General features: G+C 50.2%; 2 protein-coding genes and 1 long non-coding RNA gene across 7 annotated transcripts in view; 1 reads left to right on the top strand and 2 right to left on the bottom strand.

The window, feature by feature from the left end:
* Positions 1 to 19,475, top strand: part of LOC309523104 — a 101,441-nt gene that overhangs the window by 28,167 nt on the left and 53,799 nt on the right. The window lies entirely within an intron of this gene.
* Positions 1,012 to 10,285, bottom strand: LOC309522883 (uncharacterized protein). Of its 2 annotated transcripts, none has more exons than XM_082206555.1 (4): positions 10,254 to 10,285; positions 7,752 to 8,702; positions 3,131 to 3,344; positions 1,012 to 1,607 (listed from the first exon to the last, which is right to left on the bottom strand). In XM_082206555.1, exons 2-4 carry the CDS (start codon positions 8,578 to 8,580, stop codon positions 1,406 to 1,408), a joined length of 1,245 nt encoding a protein of 414 aa, XP_082062681.1. In that variant the 5' UTR covers positions 8,581 to 8,702; positions 10,254 to 10,285; the 3' UTR covers positions 1,012 to 1,405. The 2 variants fall into 2 exon arrangements, with proteins under 2 accessions (XP_082062681.1, XP_082062682.1); XM_082206556.1 differs by having other exon boundaries at positions 7,752 to 8,615.
* The window catches only part of CERS4 (ceramide synthase 4), an 88,289-nt gene continuing 82,782 nt past the window's right edge, over positions 13,969 to 19,475 (bottom strand). For all 4 annotated transcript variants that reach the window (XM_082206562.1, XM_082206561.1, XM_082206559.1 and 1 more), the window contains exons 10-11: positions 18,698 to 18,854; positions 13,969 to 17,731 (exon numbers count right to left, since the gene is read on the bottom strand). In XM_082206562.1, coding sequence (XP_082062688.1) covers positions 17,543 to 17,731; positions 18,698 to 18,854 — 346 coding nt within the window. In that variant the 3' untranslated portion in view covers positions 13,969 to 17,542. The remainder of the gene's footprint in view (positions 17,732 to 18,697; positions 18,855 to 19,475) is intronic.

Below are 19,475 nucleotides of genomic sequence, written 5' to 3'. Positions count from 1 at the left end.
TCCCCTTACTTTTTAGGAGGGAAAAGTGAGTCTTATAGAGCAAAAAATACGGTATTTCTGAAATCCTGAGCGGCAGGTCGACACCTCCCCCAAAATGGGCCGGCTCACGTGCTTTGAATTGACTCCGGCTTTGAATTGACTCAGGTTAGGCAACGCAAGCTCCTAGCCCATATGGAGGCCCAGACAATCTCCTGCCTCCGTGGGGCGGGGAGGGACAAAGCAGGGGTCAAGACTTGGGTCAGAGAGTTGTGAAAAAGGAAGACACCCCAGAGATTTTCAGGAGGGGCGAGACGATGGTTTCAAGAGACCTCTTCAAGGAAGCACTGAGCACTTTCTGGAAACAGAAGGCGAAAGGTGGAGTTTATCAGCCATGGGAAAATGCTCTCAATAAGACGTACACACATTTCCCCTTACTTTTTAGGAGGGAAAAAGTGAGTCTTATTGAGCAAAAAATATGGTACTTCTCTCTGCACGTTCCCCAGAGGCTCGATTTAAATCCATTCTTATTTATGGAAGACATTTTCCCCTTATGACATCAGATGTTTCATAGGCTCACAGAAGTGTAGAGTAGGAACTGCCCCACATCTGATCCAACCCCTTGGCAACGCAAGAACCTTTTTGCAAAGAGAAATTTCAGAGAATAGTAGAGTTGGAAGGGACCCTGAAGAAAATCTAGTCCAACCCCTTTGCAGTGCAGGAATACGCAGCTGCCCCACCCGGGAATCGAACCTGCGACCTTGGCGTTATCACCACCACGCTCTCACCAACTGAGCTTTCCACGCTCAGTTGGCAGATACCCCTGTGCCTTGTGTATACAGTGGTACCTCTGGTTGTGAACGGGATCCGTTCCGGAGGCCCGTTCGCGACATGAAAAGAGCGCAACCTACAGCGGCGCGCCTGCGCACGCACGGGGTACGATTCACCGCTTCTGCGCATGCACATGATGTCATTTTGCACTTTTGTGCATGCACAAACGGCGAAACCCGGAAGTAACCTTTTCTGGTACTTCCTGGTCGCCGCAGAACGTAACCTGAAAGAATGTAACATGAAGCGGATTTAACATGAGGTATGACTGTAGCAGGAAGCATCGAAAAATCGCCTGCATGTGGAAATTCAGTATTTCAGGGGGAGGAAAGCTCCAGCCTAGCTTCCTTCTGAAATGCTAACATTTGCCTTCTTAAGGGAGTAGCATTTGACCCTGCCTGCAAATTTAGTCCTTTCTTGCAAAGCCACTGGGGTTTTGCAAACAAACCCCGTGTTTCGAAGCAGATGGCTGGTCTCTTTTAAGTCCTCCTGGAGTTGACTCAGAAATTGAGAGGGGCGTTGCAGAGTTGCTGTTTTTTGTGGGAATGGAGAGCTTGAGAAGGGGGCGGGGGCGGAGACAGTTTGGTAGGAACCTCGTCCCTCATCTCTTGGGGATAGTCAGTTCGAGCGTCGGAGCGGATGTGTTGCGGACGTCGGGCAAGGCTGCGAACAGGAACCCCAAGCCCAGGTGGTAGAGGCAGAAGAGGTTGTAGATACTCATGGCGACTGTCGGGAAGAAGGCGAGGCCGAACCCGAACCCACGGTACGTGCTGCTGAGGTGTAGGCAGGCCAAGTAGCAGCACCTGTGAAGCAAAGCACAGCAAAGAACTTCTCGCTCAGTGTTTCCCAACTTTGGTTCTCCAGTTGTTTGGGGACTACAATTCCCATCATCCACGGCCGCCGGTCCTGCTAGCTAGGGATGATGGGCGTTGTAGTCCCCAAACAGCTGGAGACCCGAGTTTGGGAAACCGTGCTCCAAAGGGTCAAAAAGAGAACCGAACTTGAAGGTAACTAGAAGTCATTCAGGTTGCTACCCTCCCAAACAAACTTTGCTCACGTTCAATTCACCCAGCACCTTTCAGGAGAAGTTTGGAGATTTCTGAACCGGATCGGCGAACTTTGATAAACTGAACCGGTTTGTTCCTATTCAGGGCTTCCCCCCCCAGCTCGAACTCTATTCTAAGAGAACAACAGAGAAGTTCATGGTGAGTTCCAGCACCTCTTTTTCTAGAAAAATAGCACTGAATTAGTGACATTCGGTAGGGACGCAGGTGGCGCTGTGGGTTAAACCACAGAGCCTAGGACTTGCCGATTAGAAGGTTGGCGGTTCGAATCCCCGCGATGACGGGGTGAGCTCCCGTTGCTCAGTCCCTGCTCTTGCCAACCTAGCAGTTCGAAAGCACAAAGTGCAAGTAGATAAATAGGTACCGCTCCGGCGGGAAGGTAAACGGCGTTTCTGTGCGCTGCTCTGGTTCTCCAGAAGCGGGTTTGTCCTGCTGGCTACATGACCCGGAAGCTGTACGCCGGCTCCCTCGGCCACTAAAGCGAGATAAGGCCCACAACCCCAGAGTCTGCCGCAACTGGACCTAATGGTCAGGGGTCCCTTTACCTTTACCTTTAGTGACATTCGTTAAATGCAGCACGTTGCCATTAGCAAAATCAAACAAAGCTGCTTACAGTGGAACCTTGGAAGCTGAACGCCTCTGAACTCGAACGTTTCAACTCCAGAACGATCGAAAACCGGAAGTGATTGTTCTGGTTTTCAAATGATTTTCGGAAGCCGAACGTCCGGCGCGGCCTCCAATTAATAATAATAATAATAATAATAATAATAATAATTTATTTATACCCCGCCCATCTGGGCGGCTTCCAACAAAACACTGAAATACAATAACCTATTAAACATTAAAAGCTTCCCTAAACAGGGCTGCCTTTAGATGTCTTCTAAAAGTTTGGTAGTTATTTTTCTCTTTGACATCTGGCGGGAGGGCGTTCCACAGGGTGGGGGCCACCACCGAGAAGTGTTTTGTTGGAAGCCGCCCAGAGTGGACAAATTTATTATCATCATTCTTATTCCTGTGTTGCTCTTAAAGGCAGGACTGCTTCCAGAACAATGAGGTCTGGGAACTTGGGTTTTGTTTTCAGAGGGCAGGCTGCAATCTCTTTGAGAGGTACGTTACTGTCGGGCAAAACCCCTCGACGAAAAGTGTGGAGCAGGATTGCCGGAGGTTGCCTAGCCTGGAGATTTGAGGGTCTGGCCCGAGAAAGGTCCCCAGGGCCAGGCAGAGATGGCTTGGGGGCCGCAGTCCCCGACCTTGCACCTCACCTTCCAACAGCAAAGAGCCCCACGAGGATCGGGATGAGACCCATGTGCTCCTGGGGGAGGAAAGTCGCCGTCACCACCACGTTGAGGGCAAAGACGGAGAGCTGCTCCACGGAGCCCACGACAAAAAGCTGGTGGAGGAGGACGGGTCGAGAGCGAGTGCCCAGGGGGGCGACGTTGTCGAGGCACAAGGCAGAAAAAGCCCTCAGAACAATGCCTGCAGCCAGGAGAGAAAGAAGGGCAGTTTTTTCCGGAGACCGTTTCCAGTTCAGCAGCATCAGAGTGAAATGGGAATACAGTGGTGCCCCGCAAGACGAATGCCTCGCAAGACGGAAAACTCGCTAGACGAAAGAGTTTTCCGTTTTGGAGGTGCTTTGCAAAACGAATTTCCTATGGGCTTGCTTCGCAAAACGAAAATGTCTTGCGAGTTCCTGCTGGTTTTTTCCCCTTTCCCCCCCTTTTTCTAAGCCTCTTATCAGCTGATCCGATCAGCAGATAAGCCGCTAAAAGCCCCTAACAGCGCTAATCCGCTAATCCGTCAATGGGCTTGCTTCGCAAGACGAAAAAACCGCTAGACGAAGAGAATCACAGAACGGATTCTTTTCGTCTTGCGAGGCACCACTGTACCTCGGGTTAAGTACTTAATTCGTTCTGGAGGTCCGTTCTTAACCTAAAACTGTTCTTAACCTGAAGCACCACTTCAGCTAATGGGGCCACCTGCTGCTGCTGCGCCACCGGAGCACGATTTCTGTTCTCATCCTGAAGCAAAGTTCCTAACCCGAGGTACTATTTCTGGGTTGCGGAGTCTGTAACCTGAAGCGTATGTAACCCGAGGTACCACTGTATGTCGGACTACAATGATACACTGGGTACAATATACAACTTGCAGCTTGGGAGAAGTTATGAAAACGGGATTTAAAGTTCGCGGCATGTTATACAGTGGTACCTTGGGTTACATACACTTCAGGTTACATACGCCTCAGGTTACAGACTCTGCGAACCCAGAAATAGTTCTTCAGGTTAAGAACTTTGCTTCAAGATGAGAACAGAAATCGCGTGGCGGCAGCGGGAGGCCCCATTAGCTAAAGTGGTGCTTCAGGTTAAGAACAGTTTCAGGTTGAGAACGGACCTCCGGAACGAATTAAGTACTTAACCCGAGGTACCACTGTACTACTACTACTACTACTACTAATTTAATAGAAGATTTGGTGACAGTGCTGAGAGTTTCCAGGACACCTCTATTCCCCCTACAGAGCTAGAATGCCCAGATTTGCCTGGGGAAAGAGACTGTTCGATTGTTAAACCACTCGGAGAATTACAGCTCCATGGCAGAGGGGACAGCTCCCAGCAGCCTTGACGAACTACAGTTTCCAAGATTACCCCGTATTTTTCGCTCTATAAGACGCACCAGACCACAAGACGCACCTAGTTTTTGGAGGAGGAAAACAAGAAAAAAAATATTCTGCATCTCAGAAGCCAGAACAGCAAGAGGGATCGCTGCGCAGCGAAAGCAGCAATCCCTCTTGCTGTTCTGGCTTCTGGGATAGCTGCGCAGTCTGCATTCACTCCATAAGACGCACACACATTTCCCCTTACTTTTTAGGAGGGAAAAAGTGAGTCTTATAGAGCAAAAAATACGGTATATGCAGGAAGAAGCAGCTGTTTTTTTTAAAAATTAAAATTGTGACGGCTTATAGCTTTTAGCAATAAAGATTCATTCATTCATTCATTCATATGTTTAACTCCAGACTCGCCCATTCATTTCAGTGGGTTTACTCTGAGTAGGGCCAGCGCTGCCTGCAACCCGGAACTTTCAGCCTCCAAGATAAATAACCCACGTTGCTTTTTGCAACGTTCGGAGGAATTGCGGCTTGAATGCTGCCCACTTTGCAAATTTTTCTGTCCACTCCTCTAACTTCCCATTAAGGCAGGAATGTTCGGCTTGGGGGAAAAAATCTCCGAGCTTGGACCCCCGCAAAATCACACGTCGTCCTCTGTTTGTAGAAATAACAGCAGGTGGCTGGAACTGGTTTTTCTCTTTCTGTCTTAATGGAAACAGAGATGGGAAAGGTGATGGGGCGGACAAGAATCTTGGCCGCCTCAAATGCATCAAAGAAGAGTTTGGATTTTATATCCCGCTAAGGAGTCTCAAAGGGCTAACGTTCTCCTTTCCCTTCCTCCCCCACAACAAACACTCTGTGAGGTGAGTAGGGCTGAGAGACTTCAAGGAAGTGTGACTGGCCCAAGGTCACCCAGCAGCTGCAGGTGGAGGAGCGGAGACGCGAACATGGTTCACCAGATTACGAGACTACCGCTCTTAACCACTACACCACACTGGCTCCACACTGGGACCCATTGGGTTAGAGAATTGCTGGTGTACATTTCTGGGCACAATTCAAAGTGTTGCTGCTGACCTTGAAAGCCCTAAACGGCCCTGTATCCCTGAAGGAGTGTCTCCACCCCCATCGTCCAGCCCGGACACCGAGGTCCAGCTCCGAGGGCCTTCTGGCGGTTCCCTCCCTGCGAGAAGTGAGGTTGCAGGGAACCAGGCAGAGGGCCTTCTCGGTGGTGGCGCCCGCCCTGTGGAACGCCCTCCCATCAGATGGCAAGGAAATAAACAGCTATCTGACTTTTGGAAGACATCTAAAGGCAGCCCTGTTTAGGGCAGTTCCCTCCCTGTGAGAAGTGAGGCTACAGGGAACCAGGCAGAGGGCCTTCTCGGTGGTGGCGCCTGCCCTGTGGAACGCCCTCCCGTCAGATGTCAAGGAAATAAACAGCTCTCTGACTTTTAGAAGATATCTGTAGGCAGCCCTGTTTAGGGAAGCTTTTAATGTTTGACATTTTATCGTGTTTTTAATATTCTGTTGGGAGCCGCCCAGAGTGGCTGGGGAGACCCAGCCAGATGGGTGGGGTATAAATAATAAATTACAGTGGTACCTAGGGTTACATACGCTTCAGGTTACAGACTCCGCTAACCCAGAAATAGTATCTCGGGTTAAGAACTTTGCTTCAGGATGAGGACATAAGCCGCATGGTGGCAGTGGGAGGCCCCAGTAGCTAAAGTGGTGCTTCAGGTTAAGAACAGTTTCAGGTTAAGAACGGACCTCCGGAACGAATTAAGTACTTAACCCAAGGTACCACTGTATTATTGTTATCAAAAGGCAAGTGAGAACGGGGGTGGGGGGTGACGGAAGGAGAGAGAAATGGGGGTGATCAAAAGCAGGGTGTCCGAAAGGGGGAGCTAAAGCTGGCGCAGCAATAAAACCGCCCGCACACCTGCAAAGCTAAGCAGGGTCAAATTCGATGTGTGTGTGTGTGTGCCGTGTGTTCAGATTCTTGCATTGCAGGGGGTTGGACTAGATGACCCCTGGAGGTCCCTTCCAACTCTGCCGTGCTGTGATCCTGCAAAAAGAGAAGGGAGGGGAATGTAACGCGAGAGAAAGGGCGGCAAAAGGAGAGGAGGAGAGGAAAGGGAGAGGCGGGAATAAAGGTTGTGCCACCCAGCTCTGGCAAATGAACACGGATGGAATTTGGCCCTTGAAAAAGAACATGTTGCGGGGCCTGAGATGGGAGCTTACATCCCTAGGGCACACCTGTGAACTTGGAACAGGTCTCCGCAAAAAGTACCACCTTGTCCTCATTATGGTGTCAAGGAGATAAACAGAGCTGGGCATGTTTAGCCTGGAGAAGAGGAGGTTAAGGGGTGATATGATAGCCATGTTCAAATATATAAAAGGATGTCACATAGAGGAGGGAGAAAGGTTGTTTTCTGCTGCTCCAGAGAAGCGGACACAGAGCAATGGATCCAAACTACAAGAAAGAAGATTCCACCTAAACATTAGGAAGAACTTCCTGACAGTAAGAGCTGTTCGACAGTGGAATTTGCTGCCAAGGAGTGTGGTGGAGTCTCCTCCTTTGGAGGTCTTTAAGCAGAGGCTTGACAACCATATGTCAGGAGTGCTCTGATGGTGTTTCCTGCTTGGCAGGGGGTTGGACTCGATGGCCCTTGTGGTCTCTTCCAACTCTATGATTCTAGGATTCTATGACTTTTAGGAGACATCTGAAGGCAGCCCTGTTCAGGGAAATTTCCCCTCCAACATTTCCCCGATGAAAATAGGGACGTCCTCAGGATCAAATCAGAAACCGTGGCGGCTTCTGTAAATTTGGGACTGTCCCTGCAAAATAGGGACACTAGGAGATAATAATAATAATAATAATAATAATAATAATAATAATAATAATAATAATAATTTATTATTTATACCCTGCCCATCTGGCTGGGCTTCCCCAGCCACTCTGGGCGGCTTCCAAAAAAATATTAAAATACTGTAATACATCAAACATTAAAAGCTTCCCTAAACAGGGCTGCCTTCAGATGTCTTCTAAAAGTCTGGTGGTTGTCGTTCTCTTTGACATCTGGTGGGAGGGCGTTCCACAGGGAGGGTGCCACCACCGAGAAGGCCCTCTGCCTGGTTCCCTGTAACTTGGCTTCTTGCAGGGAGGGAACCGCCAGAAGGCCCTCGGCGCTGGACCTCAGTGTCCGGGCTCCTTCAGATATACTGGACCGAAGAGTCTGCACCTTTTGTTGCTGCTCCCCCAACCCCCCAAAACACACATCTTTTACCCAGGAGGATAGGCAGCCCAGCAACCGGCAGGCAACGGAGAGCCAAGGCGACCCGGCTGGCAAGATCCGGGCAGGCAGGGGCCGTCAGTGGAAGGAAGTAGTAGCTTCCATAGAGGAACCACGGAGCCAGGAGGAGGGCGACGAAGGCCGAGGCCACGGCTTTCATGCGCTCACTGGAGCAGGCCTGGCGACCCCCGCTGCCCCCCGAACGGGCGGTCAGCTCCCCCGAGTAGCCGTGGTGCAAAACCGGGCAGGCGCCGTCTCCCGTGTCCAGCCAGGGCTGGTGTTCGCAGGGAGGCAGACGGGTCGGTGTGAGGGTCCCGGTTTGGCCGCCTTCTGACCTTCGCTCGGGATCAGGAAGGGGGCAGCGTGGCACGACGTGGACGGAGTCCAAAAAGGACGTCTCTTTGGGCAAGCGGGGGGCCGCAGTGTCGGCCACAGGCATGGGGGGCTGTCCCACGTCACTCCCTTCTGGGGGCTGTGGAGGAGGGAGCCTGGGTTGACCCAGAGGGTCTGGGAAGGCTTGGCCAGGCAGAGGTCTGGGAGAGGTCATCCCTTCTTCCTCTTCCTCCTCCTCCTCCTCTTCTTTTTTTTCTTCTTCTTCTCCTTCCTCCTCTGTTTCAGTAGAATGCAGCTCCTCAAGAGACGATTCAGGGCTGTCGGAGATGGGCGCCATTGAAATCTGGGTGTCAAGGTCCAGGAACGGCGAGAAGGAAAGGTGGGTTGGGTCAATGTCTCGGAGCTGGCCGATGATGTTGGTGAGGGAATCTCGGACGCTGTCAAACTCCTTCAGCTGACAGGGGCTGGCAGGGCTCCTTGTGGTCGCCATAGTAGGGAGAGCGGGAGAGCAACAGGCGAGGGTGTCTGGAAAGAAGATGGCAGAGGCATGACATGGCGCCCTTGGGCACCGTATTTTTCGCTCTATAAGACGCACCAGACCACCAGACGCACCTAGTTTTTGGAGGAGGAAAACAAGAAAAAATATATTCTGAATCTCAGAAGCCAGAACATCAAGAGGGATCGCTGCGCAGTGAAAGCAGCAATCCCTCTTGCTGTTCTGGCTTCTGGGATAGCTGCGCAGCCTGCATTCGCTCCATAAGATGCACACATATTTCCCCTTACTTTTTAGGAGGGAAAAAGTGAGGCTTATAGAGCAAAAAATACGGTAATTGCCTGGCCCCTTCCCCAATGCTACTGCTTCCTGACATTTCAACCCCCCCGCCCCCAGAATCTATTTATTTATTTTTACTTATTGAATTCATATGAGGGATGCGGGCGGCGCTGTGGGTTAAACCACAGAGCCTAGGACTTGTTGATCAGAAGGTCGGCAGTTCGAATCCCTGCGACGGGGTGAGCTCCAGTTGCTAAGTCCCTGCTCCTGCCAACCTAGCAGTTTGAAAGCACGTCAAAATGCAAGTAGATAAATAGGTACCACTCCGGCAGGAAGGTAAACGGCGTTTCCGTGCGCTGCTCTGGTTTGCCAGAAGCGGCTTAGTCATGCTGGCCACATGACCTGGAAGCTGCACGCCGGCTCCCTTGGCCAATAAAGCGAGATGAGCGCCGCAACCCCAGAGTCGGCCACGACTGGACCTAACGCTCAGGGGTCCCTTTACCTTTACCTATTGAATTCATATACAGTCATACCTCATGTTACATCCGCTTCATGTTACGTTCTTTCAGGTTACGTCCCGAGGCAACCCGGAAGTACTGGAAAGGGTTACTTCCGGGTTTCGCCGCTCGCACATGCGCAGAAGCACAACATGACATCACGCGCATGCGCAGAAGCGGCGAATCACAACCTGTGCATGCGCAGACGCGCTGCTGAGGGTTGCGCTCTTTCCATGTTGCGAATGGTACTCTGTAACGGATCCCGTTTGCAACCAGAGGTACCACTGTACCGCCCTATATATACCCAGAGGCCTCAGGGTGGTTCGCGGAAAAGATCACACTATATAAAATCAAAATAAGAACAATAACCCAATAACACCCCCCCCAAAAAAAAGTGAGCCACATTTTAAAAGGGTATAGGATGTCAACCAAAGGCCTGGTGAAAAAGGAATGTGTGCTCCCCCCAAAAAAAAATCTCCACCCCCCCCATCATCCTATCTCCATCATACTGGCCCCTCAAATCTCGGTCTCTTAGCTCCTAAGAAAACAAATTTAATTCCTTCTCCATCTTTCGCCCCCCCCCCCAGAACAATTTTATCCCCACCCCGGTTTTTACTTCCACAAACAGCCCCCCAAATTCGCCCTACCAAACACCACCCTCTTTATTGAGCTTCACCTCCCCCCGTGCAACCCCCCCAACCCCAAAAAAAATCCTTCCCCGCAGCTCCCTCCGTCTCCATCCTGAATTCCTTACCAGCACCGCTTCTCCTGGCACCCCAGATCTCTCCCCCCCAGATTACCCCCTATTATTTGAGATCTCTTCCCTCACCATGCTCCCCCCAAATAAATCGCTACCTCCTATTTTACGGGCGCCCCCACCCCAATTTTCTTTACCCGTCTGCGCGCGCTTCTCCGGGTTCCGCTGGAAAAAAATTGTATTAAAAAAACCTGCTACAAACTTTCACTGATTCGTACTCTGTCCCGCCTCCCCCCCCGCACATCTGCTCCTAGAAGCTCCGCCCCCACCCCCTCCCACCAGCCAATCGCTGCTCTCAAAAGCCAAGCGGCAGCGGGGGGGGCCCCCTTTATCAACGCATTCCAAAGCCCCTTCCCCCTCTGGCTCGGAGCCCGGAGGGGGCTGGGGTCGGGGGGGGGCTAACTTCATTCATGGGGTATTAACACAAAGAGAGGGTCCTGGGGGCGGGGATGGGGTCTGAGCGCAAGAGCCTGGGAGGCTTGCAAGGGTTAAATTGCAATTTTGGGGGGATTCCTTCCCTTTCTGCGAATCTAGAAGGCTCCTTTAAGGATGTTTCTGCTGCGGGGAGGGGGCTGTAATTATAGGAGCCAGCTCCTAGGGCAAGCATCCCTTCAACCCCCCCAATAAAATAATTGAGAGGGGGGCAAAGTCGATGGCCTGTTGTCTGTGTCCATGGAGTTTTCTTGGCAGGGATACTGGAGTGGCTTGCCGGTTCCTGCTCCAGGTGGATCACGTTTGGGCAAAACTCTCCCCTATGACCTGTCCCTCTATGGCTCATGGCTCATAGCTTCTCTGAGTTATTCAAGCCCCTTCGCCACAAAGGATAATTTGGTCTGAAGCGCAAAATCAAAAAAAGCTAAGATCGTGGCCACTGGTCCCATCACCTCCTGGCAAACAGAAGGGGAAGAAATGGAGGCAGTGAGAGATTTCACTTTCTTGGGCTCCATGATCACTGCAGATGGTGACAGCAGCCACGAAATTAAAAGACGCCTGCTCCTTGGGAGAAAGGCGATGGCAAACCTAGACGGCATCTTAAAAAGCAGAGACATCACCTTGCCAACAAAGGTCCGTATAGTTCAAGCTATGGTTTTCCCAGTAGTGATGTATGGAAGTGAGAGCTGGACCATAAAGAAGGCTGATGGCCAAAGAATGGATGCTTTTGAATTCTGGTGCTGGAGGAGACTCTTGAGAGTCCCATGGACTGCAAGAGGATCCAACCTCTCCATTCGGAAGGAAATCAGCCCTGAGTGCTCACTGGAAGGACAGATCCTGAAGCTGAGGCTCCAAGACTTTGGCCACCTCAGGAGAAGAGAAGACTCTCTGGTAAAGACCCTGATGTTGGGAAAGATGGAGGGCGCAAGAAGAAGGGACGACGGAGGACGAGATGGTGGGACAGTGTTCTCGAAGCTAAAAACATGAGTTTGACCAAACTGTGGGAGGCAGTAGAAGACAGGAGTGCCTGGTGTGCTCTGGTCCAGGGGGTCACAAAGAGTCGGACACGACTAAACAACTCAACAACAAAGTTGATACGAACTGCCATTCAAATGGTCTGCATGCACCGCATCGTGTGATCCAATTATGTGGGGCGAGGCTTACCTGCTCTCCCCCCCCCCGATATTTTATTCAAGTTGGCTCACCTGGCTCTAATTATTCTTAATGGGACTTAAATTTGGCTGTGGGGTAGCGGGGGGGGGGGAGAGAGGAGGCGTCTTCGTTTTGGTGGCTCCCAGCGTCCTCCTTGGCTTGGGAGGAAGGGGCTTCTTTCGGGAAGGAGTGGGGGGCTCCTGTCAATTTGCTGGGGGCTGCAGCACTAGGATGCATTGGTTGGCTGGGGGCAGGGCAGTGTAGTGGTTAGAGCAAGGCCGGCTGAAGTTGTTTTGGCATCGTTTTGGCCACAAAACGACACCTCTGCACCCACCGCCAAGGAAGAAGGGGTGAGTGATTTGGAACAAGGTGGGGAAATCAAATTAAACAATCTTACCTTTGTGGGGAACGTTATTGGGTGACAGAGAAAAAGCGGAACTGCTCAACAGCTACTTTGCCTTGGGCTTCACCCAAAAGGTGAAAGCGATGCCCCACCTGGTGCTAACAGAATAAATGGTGCAAGGAGGGCGCTGCAGCCCAAGATAGGAAGAGATAGGAAGGGAACAATACAGTGGTGCAAGACGAAAAGAATCCGTTCTGTGATTCTCTTCGTCTAGCGAAGCAAGCCCATTGACAGATTAGCAGATTAGCGCTATTAGCGGCTATTAGCGGCTTATCGGCTTATCAGATCAGCTGATAAGCGGCTTAGCGGCTTAGGGGGGGAGGAAAAAAACCCCGCAGGAACTCACAAGACATTTTCGTCTTGCGAAGCAATCCCATAGGAGATTCGTTTTGCGAAGCACCTCCAAAACGGAAAACTCTTTCGTCTAGCGAGTTTTCCGTCTTGCGAGGCATTCGTCTTGCGGGGCACCACTGTACTTTAAATCAATTCAAATCTCCAGGGCCTTATGAGCTGCATCCAAGCCTACTAAAGGAGCTTGCGGATGCAAATTTGGAACCTTTGTCTATGATTTTTGCTTCCAAACCTGGAATGCAATGATGGTTCATATCTATCCAGATTTCCGTGCCTTCTCCAGGAATTTGCCCAAGCTCGCTTTAAAGTCTGTATCTGTGGTTTTACAGTGGTGCCCCGCAAGACGAATGCCTCGCAAGACGAAAAACTCGCTAGACGAAAGGGTTTTTCGGTTTTTGCGTTGCTTCGCTAGACGAATTTCCCTATGGGCTTGCTTCGCAAGACGAAAACGTCTTGCAAGTTTGTTCGTTTTCTTAAAGCCGCTTGAAGAGGCGCAGTTGCGACGGACCGTGCTTCGCAGGACGAAAATATCGCAAGACGAAAAGACTCGCGGAATGAATTAATTTCGTCTTGTGAGGCACCACTGTCTCTGCTCAGGTGGTTGGGCACATAGCTGTCAACCGTCCCTTATTTGGCGGGAAAGTCCCTTATCCCAGCGCCGTATCCGCTGCTGTCCCTTATTGATGATGTCCCATAAATTTCTCGGGTTTCAAAGGAAGCAGCTCCTCTCCCTCCCTCCCTGCCGGCCAGGGAGGAGGGAGGCTCCAACTGTGTTGCTTGGCTGCGTTGCTCACCCAATAAGGAGTCTAAGAACGACGGGGGGGGGTGGAGCTTGCATGCCTTGTGCCGATCAAATCGGCAGTGTTGCCTGGGGACTTGCCCTTGCTCAGCGCTTCCCAGCCGAGAGGTGACGGAGGTTTTCCTTGCTGCATCCCTCCCTTCAGATGTGAAGGAAATAAGCAGCTATCTTCTCTTTAAGAGACATCTGAAGGCAGTTTTTAATATTTAATGCTGTATTGTTTTTAACACTTGATTGGAAGCCGCCCAGAGTGGCTGGGGAAACTCAGCCAGATGGGCGGGGTATAAATAATAAATTATTTAAACTGTGGAAGTCTTTTTTTTAAAAAAACAAAAACAAAAAACCCCCCAATTTATTTAAGGTAGATAAGGACAAGATGAAATTATACAATTGAATATAAATATAGATGGGAAATGGCTATGTATTGTGAGTACTTATCTACTTTTAAAAATTTTCACTTATGATCTTTTTCTCTTACTTCTTTATTCTTTTTTTTCTTTTTTCTGATATCTTTCATTTTACTGCTTTATTGTGAATAGCATTTTATAGAGGTATAAATAACTGTAAATATGAAAAGAGACAAAATATTCTCTATTCCCCCCCCCTTGGTTAAATGTATTTTCTTTTTCTTTTGTATTTTCTTTTGTTGTGAATATGTATGCTTTCTAATTTGTACTTTAAAAAAACAACAACAAAACATCGCTGCCTCCGACTCTTAAATCAATGCACTTTTAATAAGATCGACACCCGAGTCCTGTTGGTGGAAGGGGGGGAAAGTCCTTTAATCTTGTCTTGATGGAAAACCGACGGCTCCCCCCAGTGGTAATTTTGAGGAAAGACACATATTAGTCTGTTCAGGAGCAGCTAGACAGGTCATGATGTCATCTGTATCCCATTCTAGAACCAACCTCCCAGACCAGGCCCCCGGTTACAGTAACTTTTGCATTGTTTGGTTACACGTGCATTTGCCAAGAGTTAACAGGTTCTCCTCCCTGACATGCAGCGGTGTCCGGCAGCCAACATGCAGCAGTAGTTAGTAACTTAACAGCATATTGGATTGCTGGCATTCAGGAGCGGGTGGAATTTGACGGTTCGCAATGAGATGCTTGCACTTTTTTTTTTGCGTGAATGTCCCTAGATTCGTTACTGGAAGCTGTCCTGGTTTTTCCCCAACCCCCACCAATATATGTTGGTCCCGGAAGTGGAATAGGATCCCAATAGCAGCTCTCCTTCGGGGCCCAATCCACCACGGCATTCTCCTATAAAAGGCCCACTGAAATGAACGGAAGGGGTTGATCCTGGCCTAACACTCCGATTCCAGCAGAGCTTTGCTTATGGAAATGTCAATTATTGACCAAAGGTAAAGAGAACCTCGGTGCTGTTTTATTTTAAGAGATCTATGAAGCGGGGAGGACAGCTGAAAAGAATGCCAATGTATTTAACATCTGGGTTTCAGATAGTACATAGGTAGACGAGTCTCAGAAACCTGGGGCTCCATTTTCCCAGTCCTTTTGTGGCTATGGTGGCACGTTGACCAGAAGTCATGTATTTAGCGTTAACTCTGGAAGTGACTACTGTGGCACCTTGGTTCTCAAATGCCTTGGTACTCAAACAACTTGGAACCCAAACACTGCAAACCCGGAAGTAAGTGTTCCAGTTTGCGAACTTTTTTCAGAAGCCGAACGTGCTCTGTTTTGAGTGTTACGCTTTTGTTTTGAACGTTACACTCCCAATTTGAGTTGCATGCTTCCGTTTTAAGTGTTACACTGAGGTCTGTCTGTTTTTGCTATGTATTTTTTGTTTTTACGGCTCTTTTTGTTTTGGTGACTGTGTGGAACCCAGTTCAGCTACTGACTGATTGTGTGACTGTAGTACATTGTTTATTGCTTTCATTTTATGGATCAATGGTCTCGTTACCTAGTAAAATTCACGTTCAATTGCTGTTTGAGGGCTTGTTTTTAAAAGTCTGGAACGGATTAATCTGTTTTGCATTACTTTCTATGGGAAAGCGCGCCTTGGTTTTGGAATGCTTTGGTTTTGGAACGGACTTCTGGAAAGGATTAAGTTTGAGAACCGAGGTACCACTGTACTTAATTCTGACCACATTAAGCCTCCTGACGTATATTTTGCTTTGGGAGGCTTACAGTTTGGTCAACAACGAGCATATATTTCCAGAGTTGACACTAAATACATTACTTCTGGTCAATGAAACATCATAGCCATGAAAATTTGTGTCTCAGGCTTTTTTAGACTCATTAACCCATGTGCTATCCAAAAGGGATGAATTGGTTGCCAAAATTAAATATTTCAGTTCTCCCACCCCATGAATGAATATGTTGGGGACAGACAAGGGCTCTTTGTTTTCATCTCAGTCTATCTGTAGGGCTTCCTATTTTGGCTGTCCTCTTTTGGAAACTGTACGCTGGGGAACCCGGTGCTTTTCAGATATGGTTGTGACCTCCCACATCAGCCAGCACTGGTCAGAGACAATGGGGCCGAATAGGATCTCAACAGCATCTCAACCTTCCTCATCCCTAAACTCAGATGGGCCTCTTCTCTTGGCCAAATTTAGCCGCACCTTTTCTCACGATCTTACCTTCCGTGGAAATTGTGCAGCAAAGACCCCCAACCCCTTGCGGCGGGCTGTGTCGTCAGGCCAGACTCACACACCTCATCCTTCGGCAGCTCTCCAAACCAGATTTTTAAAAGATCCCATTGGGATTCAATCTGGGTATATTTAAGAACGGCGAGAGCCCCTCCGAGTGCACAAGGGGTGCGTTTCTCATAGGGCACAAGCCGAAACTGCGGTGGCGATGGTGGAAGGAGGGGGCGAGGGGAAGAAGTTTCTTCTCCTGGTACGTCCCACGGAGGACCTTACGGTCTTCAAACAAAAACATCCTGAAGGTCCCAGGCCGCAGAGAAGTTAGGCTGGCCTCGACCAGAGCCAGGGCCTTTTCGGCTGTGGCCCCGATCTGGTGGAACGCTCTGTCACAAGAGACCAGGGCCCTGTGGGACTTGACATCTTTCCGCAGGGCCTGCAAGACGGAGCTGTTCCACCAGGCCTTTGGTCAGGGCACAGCCTGACTCCCTCCTTTGGCAATCTTCACAGAACTTCACAGTGGCTAGCCCAATGGTTGCCATCAATTTGATTTGGAGTAATTTTTTAATGAAATGATTTTAGAATGTTGCATTATTTTACTGTTGTTAGCTGCCCTGAGCCCGGCTTCGGCTGGGGAGGGCGGGATATAAATAAAAAAATATTATTCGTGTTTCCGGCGGGGATGCACTAAGAGCAAGCAGATTAAAATGGAGAGAGGCAAATCGTTTTTTTTGCTTTTTGCTTTGCTTTTCTTATCTGCAATGACTTTATTGGTTCCAGCAATTTAGTGCACCCTCTCCCTGTCTAGGTCACTGGAATGGGGACCCCACCTCTCCCCTGTGCTCCCCCCCCCCGCAACCCGTGCTCAGGAAGAGGTCAAGTCCTCTTTATCCTCAGGATTAGCCAGTGGTCCGCTCAACACAGGCGTAAGACGCTCACACAAGAAGCGGCAGCGGCAGCAGCAGCAGCAACAATACCATCCCCTCATCGTCTCGTTTCTTCTCCCCAAAGAGACAGCAGTGTCCTTCTCGCTCCCTTCTCCTGGAGCGCAGCTTCAAAACACAAGCCTTCGACAGCATCCTCTGTCCAACGGCAGCGACGACCAGCCTATTCCTTCTTGGCTAACCCCACAACCCACCGCAAAAACAACAACCACCCCAGGCAGACCGAGGACTCGGTACCCGCGTCGCCTTAGGACGCATCGCCGCGTCCCCTCTGGACGGAGGCTCGGCCCGGCTTCTGCGAAGACGTCATTGCCTCTCCATCCCACCCCTTCGGATTCAGGAGTTGGGGTCCCTTGTTTTTTAACCCGCCCGCTTTCCCAGCTGGCTGAAGAAGCGAAAACAACCGATTGGGTGGGATTCGAACGGGTCGCTCGCCCACCCAGCAGCCTTGCCAAGCTGTACTCAGGACCGGCTGAATAGAACGGGGGAAGGCTGCCTTTACATTCCACCCAACGTCACCCCTCCCCGCCAGACCTCGCGGCGACCGACGCCGCCCACAGGATAATATTGCGAAAAGAAGCACAGTCCATTGGTGGTTTTGTTTTCTTGTTCCTGCAGGGAGGAGAAATTCAGCTAGGAGGCTATGTTCGCGCCCTCGCGGGCCTACAAGAAGGAAAGACAAGCTGGTATGGACACAGGGGCAGGGTTGGTTAAGGGGGTGGGCAGTCGATGGCGCCAGGCTTGAGTTATCTGGTTTTGGCGTCTCCGTTGGCGGCGGGGCTCCGGCCATTCAGTTGCAGCGGGGGCTGCTTGCTGATGCAGCTGCCACTGGGTTCTGAGTGGATGGCGCCATTCCTCTTGGCTTCCTTCACTTGCCCTGCCTCGTCGTCGCCCTTCTCGCTTTCGTCCGAGTCGCTCCGGAGATCCTTCTCCATCTGCCGGAAGAGAAATAGCTTTGGTCAATGGCGGCGGCTGCCCCTTTCCCTCTTCTCTGCTTGTGTGGTCCGATTTGGAGCGCTGGCAAGGAGTATTCCTTGACCAGGGCTGGATGAACCATTGCGCAAAATCAGCCCGTGCTTTAGGCAGCAAGGGCACCACAGACATCTCCCATTGTCAGGATCGTCTCCACCCCCTTTGTCCAGCCCGGACGTTGAGGTCCAGTGCCGAGGGCCTTCTGGTGGTTCCCTCGCTGCGAGAAGCCAGGTTACATGGAACCAGGCAGAGGGCCTTCTCGGTGGGGGCACCTGCCCTGTGGAACGCGCTCCCACCAGATGTCAAAGAGATAGGTTCTGGTTATCTCTCGCTTGGACTACTGCAATGCGCTCTACGTGGGGCTACCTTTGAAGGTGACCCGGAAACTACAACTAATCCAGAATGCGGCAGCTAGACTGGGGACTGGGAGCGGCCACCGAGACCACATAACACTGGTCCTGAGAGATCTGCATTGGCTCCCAGTACGTTTCTGAGCACAATTCAAAGTGTTGGTGCTGACCTTTAAAGTCCTAAACGGCCTCGGTCCAGTATACCTGAAAGAGTGTCTCCATCCCCATCGTCCAGCCCGGACACTGAGGTCCAGCGCCGAAGGCCTTCTGGCGGTTCCCTTGCTACAAGAAGCCAAGTTACAGGGAACCAGGCAGAGGGCCTTCTCGGTGGTGGCACCTGCCCCGTGGAACGCCCTCCCAACAGATGTCAAAGAGAAAAACAACTACCAGGCTTTTAGAAGACATCTAAAAGTCTTCTGGGCAGCTTCCAACAGAATATTAAAATACAATAACCTATTAAACATTAAAAGTGTCCCTAAACAGGGCTGCCTTCAGATGTCTTCTAAAAGTCCATTACAACTTTAACTTAGGCAAACACGCTCACCCACCCACCGACCATCGCCCAATTTCGGTCCCTACCGTGCCACTTTTGACAAACTTGTAGACCATGTGGATGATTAAGAAAGACCAGAAGATGTGGAGAAGTTGGAGAATCATCAGAAGGGCATTCATGAAGTAATAGCCGAAGAAAGGCTGGTACAGTTCCATTGAGTAGTAATACGTGTTGTAGATGACCCTGCGAGGAAGAGGAAGGGATTAAGAACAACAATAGCATTGAGCAGCACTTCCTTTAGTCAGTTAAAGAACAACAATACAGTTTAAAAGAAATTTCCACCACAAGCGAGTCGTAAAAATGTGCATATCGATTGTCTAAGTCAGGCGTCAGCAAACTTTTTCAGCAGGGGGCCGGTCCACTGTCCCTCAGACCTTGTGGGGGGCCGGACTATATTTTGAAGAAAAAATAATGAACGAATTCCTATGCCCCACAAATAACCCAGAGATGCATTTTAAATAAAAGGACACATTCTACTCATGTAAAAACACGCTGATTCCTGGACCGTCCGCGGGCCGGGTTTAGAAGGCGATTGGGCCGGATCCGGCCCCCGACCCTTAGTTTGCCTACCCATGGTCTAAGTCCAAGGCATGCCTACCAAAAGTCCCTATTTTCCAGGGACATTTCCTGGATTTGCATTTTACATTGATAATTTTATGGCTCAATGGTCTCGTCCGATAGGAAAATTCATGTTCAATTGCTGTTTTAGGGATTGTCTGGAACGGATTAATCCGTTTTGCATTACTTTCTATGGGAAAGCGTGCCTTGGTTTTGGAACGCTTTGGTTTTGGAACAGACTTCCGG

This window comes from Podarcis vaucheri (assembly GCF_965113315.1).
Source record: "Podarcis vaucheri genome assembly, chromosome: 18".
Classification (NCBI taxonomy): Eukaryota; Metazoa; Chordata; class Lepidosauria; order Squamata; family Lacertidae; genus Podarcis; species Podarcis vaucheri.
This window is presented reverse-complemented; position numbering and strand designations above follow the sequence as displayed.

Excerpts from the sequence above, each read along its gene's own strand:
- LOC309522883 (XM_082206555.1), bottom strand. The coding sequence starts at position 8,580 with ATGGCGACCACAAGGAGCCCTGCCAGCCCCTGTCAGCTGAAGGAGTTT. Across the intron at positions 3,345-7,751 it reads TGGGCTGCCTATCCTCCTGG|GCATTGTTCTGAGGGCTTTT; the intron begins GTAAAAGATGTG and ends TCCTGGCTGCAG. Across the intron at positions 1,608-3,130 it reads GGGCTCTTTGCTGTTGGAAG|GTGCTGCTACTTGGCCTGCC; the intron begins GTGAGGTGCAAG and ends TTTGCTTCACAG.